General features: G+C 35.5%; 1 protein-coding gene across 15 annotated transcripts in view; it reads right to left on the bottom strand.

The window, feature by feature from the left end:
* The window catches only part of Mef2c (myocyte enhancer factor 2C), a 144,468-nt gene that overhangs the window by 28,766 nt on the left and 103,532 nt on the right, over nucleotides 1–12,170 (bottom strand). For 12 of the 15 annotated variants that reach the window (XM_027927969.2, XM_071612430.1, XM_027927977.2 and 9 more), the window contains 2 exons: nucleotides 5,110–5,296; nucleotides 2,569–2,616 (listed from right to left, as the gene is read on the bottom strand). In XM_027927969.2, the coding sequence (XP_027783770.1) occupies nucleotides 2,569–2,616; nucleotides 5,110–5,296 (235 nt within the window). The remainder of the gene's footprint in view (nucleotides 1–2,568; nucleotides 2,617–5,109; nucleotides 5,297–12,170) is intronic. The other 3 variants (XM_027927971.2, XM_071612429.1, XM_071612428.1) reach the window with 3 other exon arrangements.

Below are 12,170 nucleotides of genomic sequence, written 5' to 3'. Positions count from 1 at the left end.
CAGAGCACTGAATTAACAGGCTCTGGATACATCCCTGTGGCACTGGTAGGAGCCTGAACCAGGGCAATGGGATGGGAAAGAAGAGGGGTAGATTTAGAAAACACCTGGGAGAGAGTTGGTAAGGCGTGGCTCAGAGCATGACAGGATAACAGAGAAGAATGGCTTAGTGAACTGGCTGGGGAAAGAGGCTACAACTTTATGACTGAACTGAGCTGAAAAGGAGAATGCTTACCTTTTTGGTCTTTTGATTCTAGGCACATAATAAATGTTGAACTCCCTTCCTTCCTTCATGAAACTATTCCCTTTTTACACTCTGATATGACTTGATTTAAAAAAAAAAAAAAACTTCAAAGGCTAAAAAGCATTTAGTTTGATTGCAGAATTGCCACTTGGCCTTAGAGTTTCTAACTCTGAGACCTTTATTTTAATGAGAATATTAAAAAATTGGGAGTTATTTTGCCTTAATTTTCTATTTTGAAAATGCAGACACACTCTGGCTGATCTTGTTTCCCTCTAGTGTTGTGAGATTCTTTGACATCAGCACAGATATATTCTGCTTCAACATATGATACTGGTTGGCATGTGAAAGAAGAGGAAGAGGGCTGAGTTTATGGGCAAGATGTGACAGCTAAGCTCAAGACCAAATGACATCTGTAACAGGTGTGCCTTGGCACCATGTTAGAAAGAGCTTCTTCCTCTCCCTTTAAAAAGTGGGTAAGTAACTATATACAACTGTGGAGAAACTATATTCTCACAGCTATAAGATACAATAAAGACAGAATAATTATTGTCATTAGGGTGGAACAATTGTCTTTTTCTTTTCTTCTATTTTTGAATTAAAAGAGTCTCATGCCTACAGCAGAGGTCTGAGGTAGAAAGATGCATTTGTTAAACTCCTGAGACTTTGCTAGTGGAATAATGCTATAGCCTGTTATGTGGCAAACTTTTATGCTTACAAGATGGAGGGTCTTCTCTCTCCCTGGAGGGCCAATCAACTTAGCTGACTGTCAGGGAACTGACAATGACAGCAGCATTGAACAATCAAACACTTTAAATTTTCAACATAGGATTCTAAAGCATTCTAGCTACTAAGCAGTAATAAGAGACCACTTCCATCAAAGCTGTTCTCCTCTACATATTTTTTTGCTATAAGTTTTAATAACTTTCATCTCTACTACTGACTGTTCCTATATTCTCAAGAAAACTGGTGCATTGACATATTAGATAAATCATTATAACATCTAAGTAATTTTTCTTACATTATGTCTTGGTCTTTGTGACCACCCAATTCTTGGTCTCCACCCTTCTCTTTAAACATAGTGTTTGGCAGAGACTTGAATCCAGGAAACACAGAGGTCTGGATTTAATATGGTTCTCTAATTTTGAGACAACAAACTACAAAGTCTTTTTTCAGGTGAAAAAAAACCAACCATATCCTTTCTAGAGTCCAGCAAAATAACTACTATTAAGTTCACTAATTTGCCTCTAATTTTCAATTTTATATGTAAAATTTTATATATAAATAGGAAGTTAGAGCTATTCATCCTGTTAATTCACTATGTAGTTCAAATTCTTTTTCTTCATCACTCATCAAATTAGTAAAGAACCAATACCAAAGAGGGAGAAACACTACCCCCAAATGGACATATTTATCCATTTGTATGTTTTTGTATGCCCATTTTCTTTATCTTTTTTCTTATAATTAGTAGGCTATTATACTTGACCCTGGTAAAATATTTTAATTAGGTTGTCCATGGATATTTCAATAAACTTGAATTTTTTTTGACATTTCAAACATAACCTTGTGCCATTCATGCATGCCCCCACTATTTAAAATGTATAGCATGTTCCAGCTGCAGAAATTACCATGGTTACTTGTTATGCCAATAGCAAACTACAGATGGCATTTAAAAGTATTGTGCTATCTTTCTTCTGCATTGAAAATAGCATTTATATCTCAATAATCACAATATCATGAATTATACAGAAAACTGCGGCTATGAGACAACTGGCCATGGTTTAAGAAGTTCTTAAGAGCTAACATATATTTAAGAGTTTTTTTTGGGGGGGTAGATTATGTTGATGTTCTCTGAAAACTCATTTTAATGTTAAATTTGGTTTTATTACCAGATTGCTGAATCGTTAAAATCTTATTCCCTTCTTTTCTTTACTCTCTGTTCTTTAGAAATGAATAGGATTTCAGTACTTCTTTTGGGTGGAAAATGATTCACTTTTACTGTGAAATGATTAACAGAGAACACACAAAGTGTGACTTGCTAAAGGGACTCTTATGTGTAGGAATAGTATCTAGGATTAAGTTGATTTGTTTGGAGCCTTCAATTCTCTCACTGACCAGATGAACCCTTTATTAAGGACGGTTCTAGTTAATAAATAGTTTTCTTCTAAGTTATTATTTAACCACTCCTGCTTCAAAAAGTGCTTTAGAAATTCTTGGGGCCATTTTCCCAAGCCTCTCACAGACCTCTCAACTTTACTTTGTACAAAAAAGACTGACTTCCTGGCAATCTAGACAGTGACACACAGTGCAGTAGGGAAGTCCCTGCTTACCTGCGCTGGTGCCTGCACCGGACGTGAGGTCTCCACCCATCAGACCACCTAGGGATTAAGGAGGGAGATCAAAAGGAGAAAGGCTAAAGGCCCACAGAACAAAACACTTTACCTTTAGAAACCTCAGTATTTTGTCCAATCCTGAGAGTCATAAATTTGTAAAGTGCTACCTAAGTCAGATGGCTGACATTTGTTTTATTGTGACATGCTGTGCTCAAATGTTAAAAATACATTCAATCACTGACATTTTGCAGGATCTTTTTTTTTTTTTTTTCTAGGAAAGATTATATTAAAAAAATATCCAGTCTTTGAATGGTAGCTTCATTTTTATTATTTCCAAATCTAGGTCTTTCCTATTCTTCATAGGCAATAAAAAAATTTAGGTCCACTATATGCTCAGAGAACCATGTAAATATATCCTACACCATATATGTAAATATATCTTACAACATTAATTTTATGCAATGCTAATTGTCCAGAATTTTGACCACTTTGTAAGTCTACCCACATAAATTATACTGACACAATAAACATGTTTTCACAAAGTTAGGAACATATGCTTATTCACTGCTAATTTAAGCAAGTAGATTAACATTTGACAATGTTTACATGAGAGTTGGGTTGTTTCAACAAAATGCTGAATATAATAATTACTTTTAGTTTTTAAGGAATAAGCTTTAACCAAAAAATAATAGCAAAAATGTCATCTAGTTTTTCTAATTGCTTCTAAGTGATACTTTTTCATTATTAGTTGGTTCAGGGTTTAGAATTAGATGAAAATGTTCATTACTTTTTGTTTTTGGGGGGTACAGGGAATTGAACGCAGGGGCACTCAACCAATGAATCATCCCCAGCCCTATTTTGTATTTTATTTAGCATCTCACTGAGTTGCTTAGTGCCTTATCATTGCTGAGGCTGGCTTTGAACTCGCCATCCTCAAGCCTCAGCTTCCAGAGCTGCTGGGATTATAGGCATGCATCACTGTGCCTGGCTTGTTCATTACATTTTAAGAAAATATTTCCCATCAAATATTGTTTTGGAAATAAAATATAAAATTTAAAAAAATGAGCATGAATTTATCAAATAGGAAATTCAACTTCATTTGAATATCTGTGAAAGGAATACATGTGGTTATTAAAATTCATATGAAAAATTTCAAACATATTGAAATATAGACAGAATAGCACAATAAAGTCCTTTGTACACATTTCCCAGACTCAGGATTTATAAAGTCTTCTAGAGGAAAAATTCTTCAGTGAATAAACTGCTTTAAATACAGTTATATGTGCCTAAGATATTCTAAAATTTTCTTTATAAAGTGCTTTCTTAAAAATATAACGTAAATATATAATGGTTTGCTTATGTGATTTATAAATACAATTATTTTTGATGCTGCTTTTGGAAGTAAGAAGAAATAATTAAGCTTTTTTCAATACACACTGAATTAGTTCCCACTGGGAGTTTGGCAAATCAAAATGGTATTCTTCTGTCTAACTAAAAAGAACAAATTAAAAAAAAAAAAGAGTCTTCTTGCCTTCAAGTTCTTTCAATCCAGTGGGAAAAACAGACACATATTTGATACTGTAAATTGTAATGTATTTAGCTTGAGCTGAGTCCTAATAATGGTCAGACTTTCCTTGAGCAAAAATTTCACTTCTTTATGACATTCAGAGTTGAACAACATTAAGGAGACATGCAGAGACAAATCTATGTCCAGTATACATGAGATGACATGCTCCTGACTTCATTTCTTTGTTTTTAGTTCACAATTCCTATGAAACATGCAATCCTATTATCTATATTTTCGACATTTAATTCTTTCTGGAATAAGGTATTGTATAAGTAAATAAAATTGGCCAAAATAATAAATCATTAAATGGGACAGATGCTATCAGAGAGTGCAGGGGCGGGTTTCACAGTAGAAGTGGCACCTTGGTAGAAAGAAGCAGGAAAAGGGCATTTTAGGCAGGGGGACAGCAGAATGAGAAGTGTGTTGACAGGATTTTTGACATCCTGTCTGAGAAGTACATAGTTAAAATATGGTCATGTGCACCGGGCATGAAGGTGCATGCCTCTACTGCCAGAGCCTGAGGCAGGAGGATCGTGAGTTCAAAGCCAGCCTCAGCAACTTAGTGAGGCCCTAAGTAACTCAGAAAGACCCTGAGTCTAAATAAAATGTAAAAGAAAGACCCTGTCTCTAAATAAAATTTAAAAAAAAGGGCTGGGGATGTAGCTCACTAGTTAAGCACCACTGGGTTCAATCCCTGGTACCAAAAACAAAACAAAACAAAAAACCAGCCATGTGAGGAGATAAGTGACACCCTAAAAGACAAAATGTAGACTATGAAAGATTTCAAAAGATATGCTAAAGATTTAGGCTTATCAGATAGAAGACCTAGTAGGGTTGGATGCTAAGCAATGAAAGGATGAAGGCACATAACTAGGAAACCAAAGAATATCTCATAGGAAAAACAGCCTGGGCTTTGCCAAAAGGGATTCCCTCCAATGGCTTGTTAAGATTAAGTCCTTTTGAGGGCATACCTGTGTTACCTGCACTGGGAGGTCGATGTGTTACACCAGGAGACATACTATTCCTTTGCAGAGAAGGGTGAGCCAGTGGCAAAAGGTTTGGGTTTCCCAGTGAGCTGACGGGGTTGCTGTACACCAAACTGTTGTGGCTGGACACTGGGATGGAAACTGGCATCTCAAAGTTGGGAGGTGGAACAGCCTGTAGGAACAGAGACAAATAAACCCCAAAAAATATAGGTAAAAGAAAAGAATAGCCACAGAAGCTCTCAAGTACAGGCAGTGCTTACTTTTCCAAGAAACATTCCAATTCCAAACCCCATGGTGTGCAGAAGACCATGAAGAAGTTGAGATCATAAATTGATTTCTTTAATATGCTCAGAGCTCTTTCTTTGCAACTATTAGAAAAGGTTTCGCTTTTGTTTAAAACAAAGCCCCATTTCATTAGACTCCATTGTCTTTGAATTCCATTCTATTAAGTAATAATTGTTCATTTGTGATGTCTGAATCTGGTGCCAGAAATGACTGCAAGATCAAAGGTACATGACTGTGATGACTTCACAGATAAAAAGGAGGATTAAAATGCAAACCAGAGCCTTTGGTTTAATTGCTTACTGAAGCATATTTATGCAGAAGTTTAATGATATAAAATCATCCCCAGGCATGTGAATAGCACATATAGTTTAATTATTATTTTAAAAAATCTGTCTTTTAAAACTAACTCTAAAAATAATAGGCATTTTAAGATACAGGTTTCAACAGAATAAGTACCATTCAATAACTTGCATTTCAAAATGATAGCTCAGTAAATATGTTTCACATTTTGGTATATACATACTACTACCGACAAATGGCAAGATCTGTCTCCAACAAGACAGTTGGCAAATTTAGTGAACTGAAGCTGCATGGATGCCCAGTTACAGTGATTCAGGTCTCAATTATTGATATTTGGTATTATTTCTGCAACTGAAGAAAAAATATGGTTTATGTTTTTGCCTGCACTAACTAATAACAGTTGTAAATACCCTTCCCTTTCTTTCTCTGTTTTTAGCATTACAAATGAAAATACTGTGTGAATATATTGCCAGAGGACTCATGGTGTCAGATCATATAGGATTCTCAATATAAAATTATATATATGTATATATATCATATATATGAGTATAAATCCTTTATACATGCATGTATATGTGTACATATATACATTTACACATACATACATACATGTGTATGCATGAATACAGGATTTATACAAGTCATGCCCTCAGAGGTTCTTAGTAAACCACTGTGCAAGTTCAAATGTGTGTGTATGTATGGCTGTTTGTTTTGGGTTGTTGTTTGTTTTTACTGGTTGACTGGCTGGTCTGGATCACACATTGTGTTCTGTGGCACTTCTGTGTTTATGTTGCTGATTACAGTACTGTTTTCTGTTTATGTTTATGCTCCCATGTTCTTCATTTCCCATGTTTTTTTTCTTTCATGTTTTAGAAATGCTGATATTGACAAAAGTAAACATTTTGTGCATTTTTCTTTTATGTGTCTTTGATTCTTTATTATATTTGAGGGAAATAAAAAAAGTTCAAGTGATATAATAATACAGACTTTTTTAGGTCATTTATGTATTGAAATGATAAACGGCAACAGAAAATCTGCTGTAAATGGTAACAGAAAATAATTTTGGATAAACACCATGACATCGTGGAATTTTTGATAAGACATCTAAGCATGAATGTACCCCAATTTCTAGAGCCCTATTAAAGACAAAAATACTAGTGTATGCAGTAAAGTAAATGTCCATAGAATGAATGAAATATTGTATTCCTTCATTAAAAGGCTAATAATAGCTCCAGCACACCAGAGAAAACACACATGCCAGGCATCCTCCACTGGTCCTGCAAGCCATTCGCCATCATGTTCACTCTCTTCTGTACCCAGGAACTGACCCTACCTACAATAGCAGCAACCAGGGTCCTCTGACATGTGGCTTCAGGTCAGCCAGTGGAAGAGGCACTAGTGGCAGTACAGAGTATGGACAAGAGAGGTCAGGGCAATTTTTTTTTTTTTTTTTTTTTTTATAGGAGCAGCATACATGCTGGGCCACAGCCATATTGGCAGAGGCTGCTCTGTTCCTGTGCAGGTCAGGAGAATACGGTTGTTCTCTCTTATGGACATAGTTATTGCTGAGCCCTGGTGATTTCCTCTCCTTCCTCCTTTGGGGCTCAGTGGTGAGAGCAGCTTCTAGGTTGCAAGCCCTGATGTAATTCATTATCCTCTCAAATTTCCTTTAACTGTGTCTATCTATACACAGTCTTTTAAATAAAATTTCTTTAGTTACCTTTTTGAATTTGCCAGTTGTTTCATGCTGCAACTTTCGGTCATAATGGTAACTTTTTAAACTTAGAACAGTGGTAGTCCACAGAGGTGGGTGCATTTTGGAAATCTGCTGTCATTGTGTTCTAACAGATTTACCCATTTCTGTTCCTGCCCAATTTCTATTTATTTTCAACCAAGCAATCAGTTTGATCCTTAAAAAGCATCAGATGATGCACTCTTCTGTTCAAAACCCTTTGAGAGCTCTCATCACTCCTTAGAGAACCTGACTTTTTTCAATGGCCCACAAGGTCCTGCAAGTTCCAGCTTCGACTAACCTCAATCATGTATTCTCCAGTCAGTCTGTTTTTCCCTCATTCTTGACTCATTACTGTGGTTACTCCATTACCTCCTCCAACTCTGCTCAGAACCTGGCCTCAGGAAAGCCCATCCTGACCAATACATTTAATTCTGCAACTTGCCTTCCTCCTGATCTCCCTCCTCTCTCATAAAATCAGTTATGATGTTGACTGACTACTGTCCCCTTTCATCAAAGTTCCACAAACTCTGTTGCTATAAGGCAACGCAAAGCCCACTCTACTTAAATATGGGGGGAAAGATACTATACTAATATAAAAACATAAGCTTAACATTTACTGTGTATTATTTATTGAGCAGGCACTAAGCTGCAAAATTTAAATACATGATGTGATTCAACCCCTTCGACATCTTCTCATTTCAGGTATAATTTTCCCCTTTTCAAATCAGTAACATTTGGTAAGTGACCCAAGGCCACCTAAGTTAGTGACTGAGTCTTGCTTTTGCTACTGAATCACTGTGCAACACAGTGTATGTTTTTGACAAATAAAATGTTGCTGTCTGAAATCATACTGTTGGTTGACTCAGAGCTGAACAATAGTAGCCTATTACTTGTGGACCACATAAATAATAAAGTGAACAGGTTCTCATGGAACGTGGATGAGTATCCACGTTGGAGTGACTGAAATATTGGGAAAAAGTAAATCTTAAAGACCCCCTTCTCCGGTATTTAATGAGAATAGGTATTTCAAAACTCTTTTTGTTTGAAATGTTTAAATTTTTGCTCACTCTTCCTACTAATAAATATTTCACTGTTATTGGATATTTAAGGATCAGCTATAAAACTATATCTTCTCTAAATATTCTTTAAAATACTGAAACTGTCTCATTAGGGAAAAAAAGTCCATTTATCCAGTCCCGAGTTGATTATATGCACTTCAGAATTATAGAAGATTTTGAATAAATATGTGATAAATTCTGAACTGTCCTCTATTTTCCCCTCCTCTGACCATCACCCCAAGAATTATTTATTTTCTAGCATTCTGGGCCATAAAAAACTTGGTAGTGATTATTGTAAAGCTTACTGTGATTGGCTAAGTAGCAGTCAAATATTATTCTGGGGGCTGGGGCTGTAACTCAGTGACTGAGCACTTACCTATCACGTATGAGGTACTAGTTTGGATCCTCAGCACCAAATAAAATAAAATAAAATAAACAAATAAAATAAAGGCATTCTGTCCATCTACAGCTACAAAAAATTTAAAAAAATTCTGATATCACATGTATAGTTCAAAAATTTAAAACTCATAAAATATGCTAACATCCTTTTCATTGATTTTTTTTTTTGCTTTGTTTCCTTATCAGAAACCAGCTATGATAATTTTGAAAGCAAGTTATAAACTTAAAATTATCACATTGAGAAAATATGTTAGAGAATTAGAAAGAATATTAGCCTTGCTATCAGAAATCTTAGCAGTGGTCCAGGTGGTATAGTAAACAAGGAAGGTCATTTAATCTTTCTTGACCTTGATTTCCTTATCTGAGGCATGGAATGGTTGCATCCATAAAGAGACGAAGTGTCTCTAAACATTTTGGGAAAATGCAAAGGTTATAGTTACATATAAATGCTTCCAAGAAATTGGTATTATTCCTTTTCTTCTTGACTTTTCAAAATTAGAAAACTTAAAAACTTCTATATTTAATTTTATTGGGGGGGGTCTAAAACATGAAAGTCAAAAAGTAGTTAAAAATTCTAAACTTGCGAAGATCTCAGGGATTAGCTCCAAATTTTTAGAATATTCAAATCGAAGGGAGAATTTGGGATGATTGAATAAAATGCTGTAGTCAGAGCCAAGTACAAAATGAAAAGAGGATGTAACTCTTGTTTAAAAATATTAAGAATTTTGGTTTGGGGTTGTGGCTCAGAGGTGGAGTGCTCACCTAGTATGTGTGAGGCACTGGGTTTGATCCTCAGCACCACATAAAAATAAAAATAAAAATATTGTGTTCACCTGTAACTAAAAAATAAATATTATAAACAAAGTATTAAGAATTTCAAGACAATTAGGGTACAGCATTTAATCCAGCACAGCACTCATAGAGCAGGGCCAGGTCACAGGCACAGGAAGCTGGTCCTCTTGCCTTTAAGTGATACAGACGTGATGGCTAAAACAACTTAATTTCTATCCCTAAACAAAGTGATGGTGGTTTCTGAAGTTAAGTCATCATAGTCAGAGGGTATTGGGAATTTAATCCAAAATCTACTATATTTCTAAACTATCACAGGAAAAATCCAATAAAACATAAAGTAATACATTTTTATTGGTTCTTTTTAATTATACATGACAGGAGAATCCATTTTGATAAAATTATACATGCATAGATTATATCTTATTCTAATTAGGACCCCATTCTTATGGATGTACATGATGGTGGGGTTCACTTAGGTATTTAGATATTTTCATATATGTAAACATTTTTAATAAATGATTTTTGAATGGGCCTTCTTTTATTTGATTTGAATGACTGGACTGAATCTTTTTTTTTTTTTTTTTTTTTTTTGCCACTAACGATACCTTCATATTCTGAACAACTATTATCTAGCTTCAGAGCTCTAGCAAATTAAACAAAAACAAAACAAAACAAAACAAAAAAGAAACCCAGGATTCTAATGAAGTGACTCCACTGCTGCTATTTAAATTTTCTTAGGGCTGTAGTCTTTCCCTGATCATTCCTTCTACAATTCCTCAGTGTCCAGGCTTATCATTCTCTGACCTCTGGTGAGCACTTGGTCTTGTTTCCCTCAATTCCTACAAAAGTTAAAAAAAGGTCACTCTGTAGCTACCCACCTGCCTTCACCCTACCCACCTTCCACCTTAAATACACCTGGATTCTCCTGGATTCTTCTCCATCTTGCTTAGATCCCATCTTCTTGCTTAGGCCCCATCCTTCTTCCCTTTGAGAAGTTTTACTACTTGTCTCCATTGTACCTATGTGTTCTCTTTTCCTTTTTTGAAGCATTTCTTCTTTGTCCATAAATAATGTCAAGTGTTTTCATTTTAACTCCCTCCTTTGATCCTAGGTACAGCGTTATTTCTTTCTTCACAGCCCATTATTTTGAATAAAATATAGACTGTTTCTCTCCACTTCCTCCCTTCTTGTTTACTCTCAACCAGTCTTGCATCCACCTCTCATTCATTCAGCACATTTCCTAATTCCTGGTTCCTCAAATGGAGCTGTTTTTGCTTGCTGTGAAGCCCAGCATGAACTGTGGCAAACCCAGCATGAGGAAATGCTGGTCGACAAGATTCCAAATCACCCGTGAATTTTTCACGTAATTGAGGAATATGGGCATAAATTATATTATTCCAACAGGTGACTGCAATATTAAATTTTCTATTTTAAAAGGAAAACTCTTCAAACTGGGTCTTTGAAAAAGAAAAACAGTGTTATAATGTTTTTAAAGAGGTGGAGACACTCACTACACACAAAGGTCAGAGTGTCCTTGCTCTGCTGTAAATGTTTTAGCAGCTGTGGAAACTTTCAACAAAACCGACTTCCAGCAACTGAGAGCAATGTGCAAAAACTGGTGTTTTCATCGTGAAGTCTGAAGCACTTACTGAAGCCATGAAGATTCTTTGAACAACTCAGAGCAGTGTGGTTCCTTCTCACAGCTCTGCCTGTAAACACTCATGTGGTTTTCATCCCCTGCCACACACTACTGTACCTCTTAAGAAATCACGTCTTGATTTTGAACTCTTTACATGACAGAGTGAAATACTGTGAGAAAATCCAAGAACACAACACATCTCTTTTCTCTTAAAATATGAGAAAAAACGATCCAATGTACATTTCCCTGGAACTTTGGGGGTTAAATCTCCTTCCACATGTAGGATCACCTAGACTGAGAGTGATCCAGCAATATTGCATATACTTGCTTTTTCTCTAGCCATGCAAAGGATTCCTCTTATCTGAGACATCAGAGGTGCTTTGCCTTAATATTCTACATTCACAAAACTTTGTAACTCAATTCCAAATGATGGACTAGATAGCAAGAAAAATTCAGGCCTTAAGAACTGAAAGGTGGCCCAAAGGAGCTGTTTCTTTCCTTCTCATGGGAAAGATAAAATCCCAAAGGATATATCACTTAAGAATTTTGAGTACTTTTAGCTAGTACTCATGGCCTGCATACAATAGAAAATATTTCATGGGATAAAGTACTCACTGTGAATGTGTTGCATATAGTACCTGGTTTTATGAAATCTTTCAGAATTTATGGCATAGAACTTTCCTTCGTGATATGTATAGTAATAATTCTGAGTCAACAGAAGCTCTACTACAGATATTATTCAATTTAACAAAAGAAACAGACATGTGTTTTTGAGGACAGAAATTTTAATATGCATACATTTTGTAAATAAGCTTTAAACCACCAATTTCATTCAAAA

The sequence above is a fragment of the Marmota flaviventris genome, chromosome 5 (assembly GCF_047511675.1).
Source record: "Marmota flaviventris isolate mMarFla1 chromosome 5, mMarFla1.hap1, whole genome shotgun sequence".
Classification (NCBI taxonomy): domain Eukaryota; kingdom Metazoa; phylum Chordata; class Mammalia; order Rodentia; family Sciuridae; genus Marmota; species Marmota flaviventris.
Note: the sequence above shows the minus strand (reverse complement) of the source record. Positions and strands in the feature narration are given on the sequence as shown.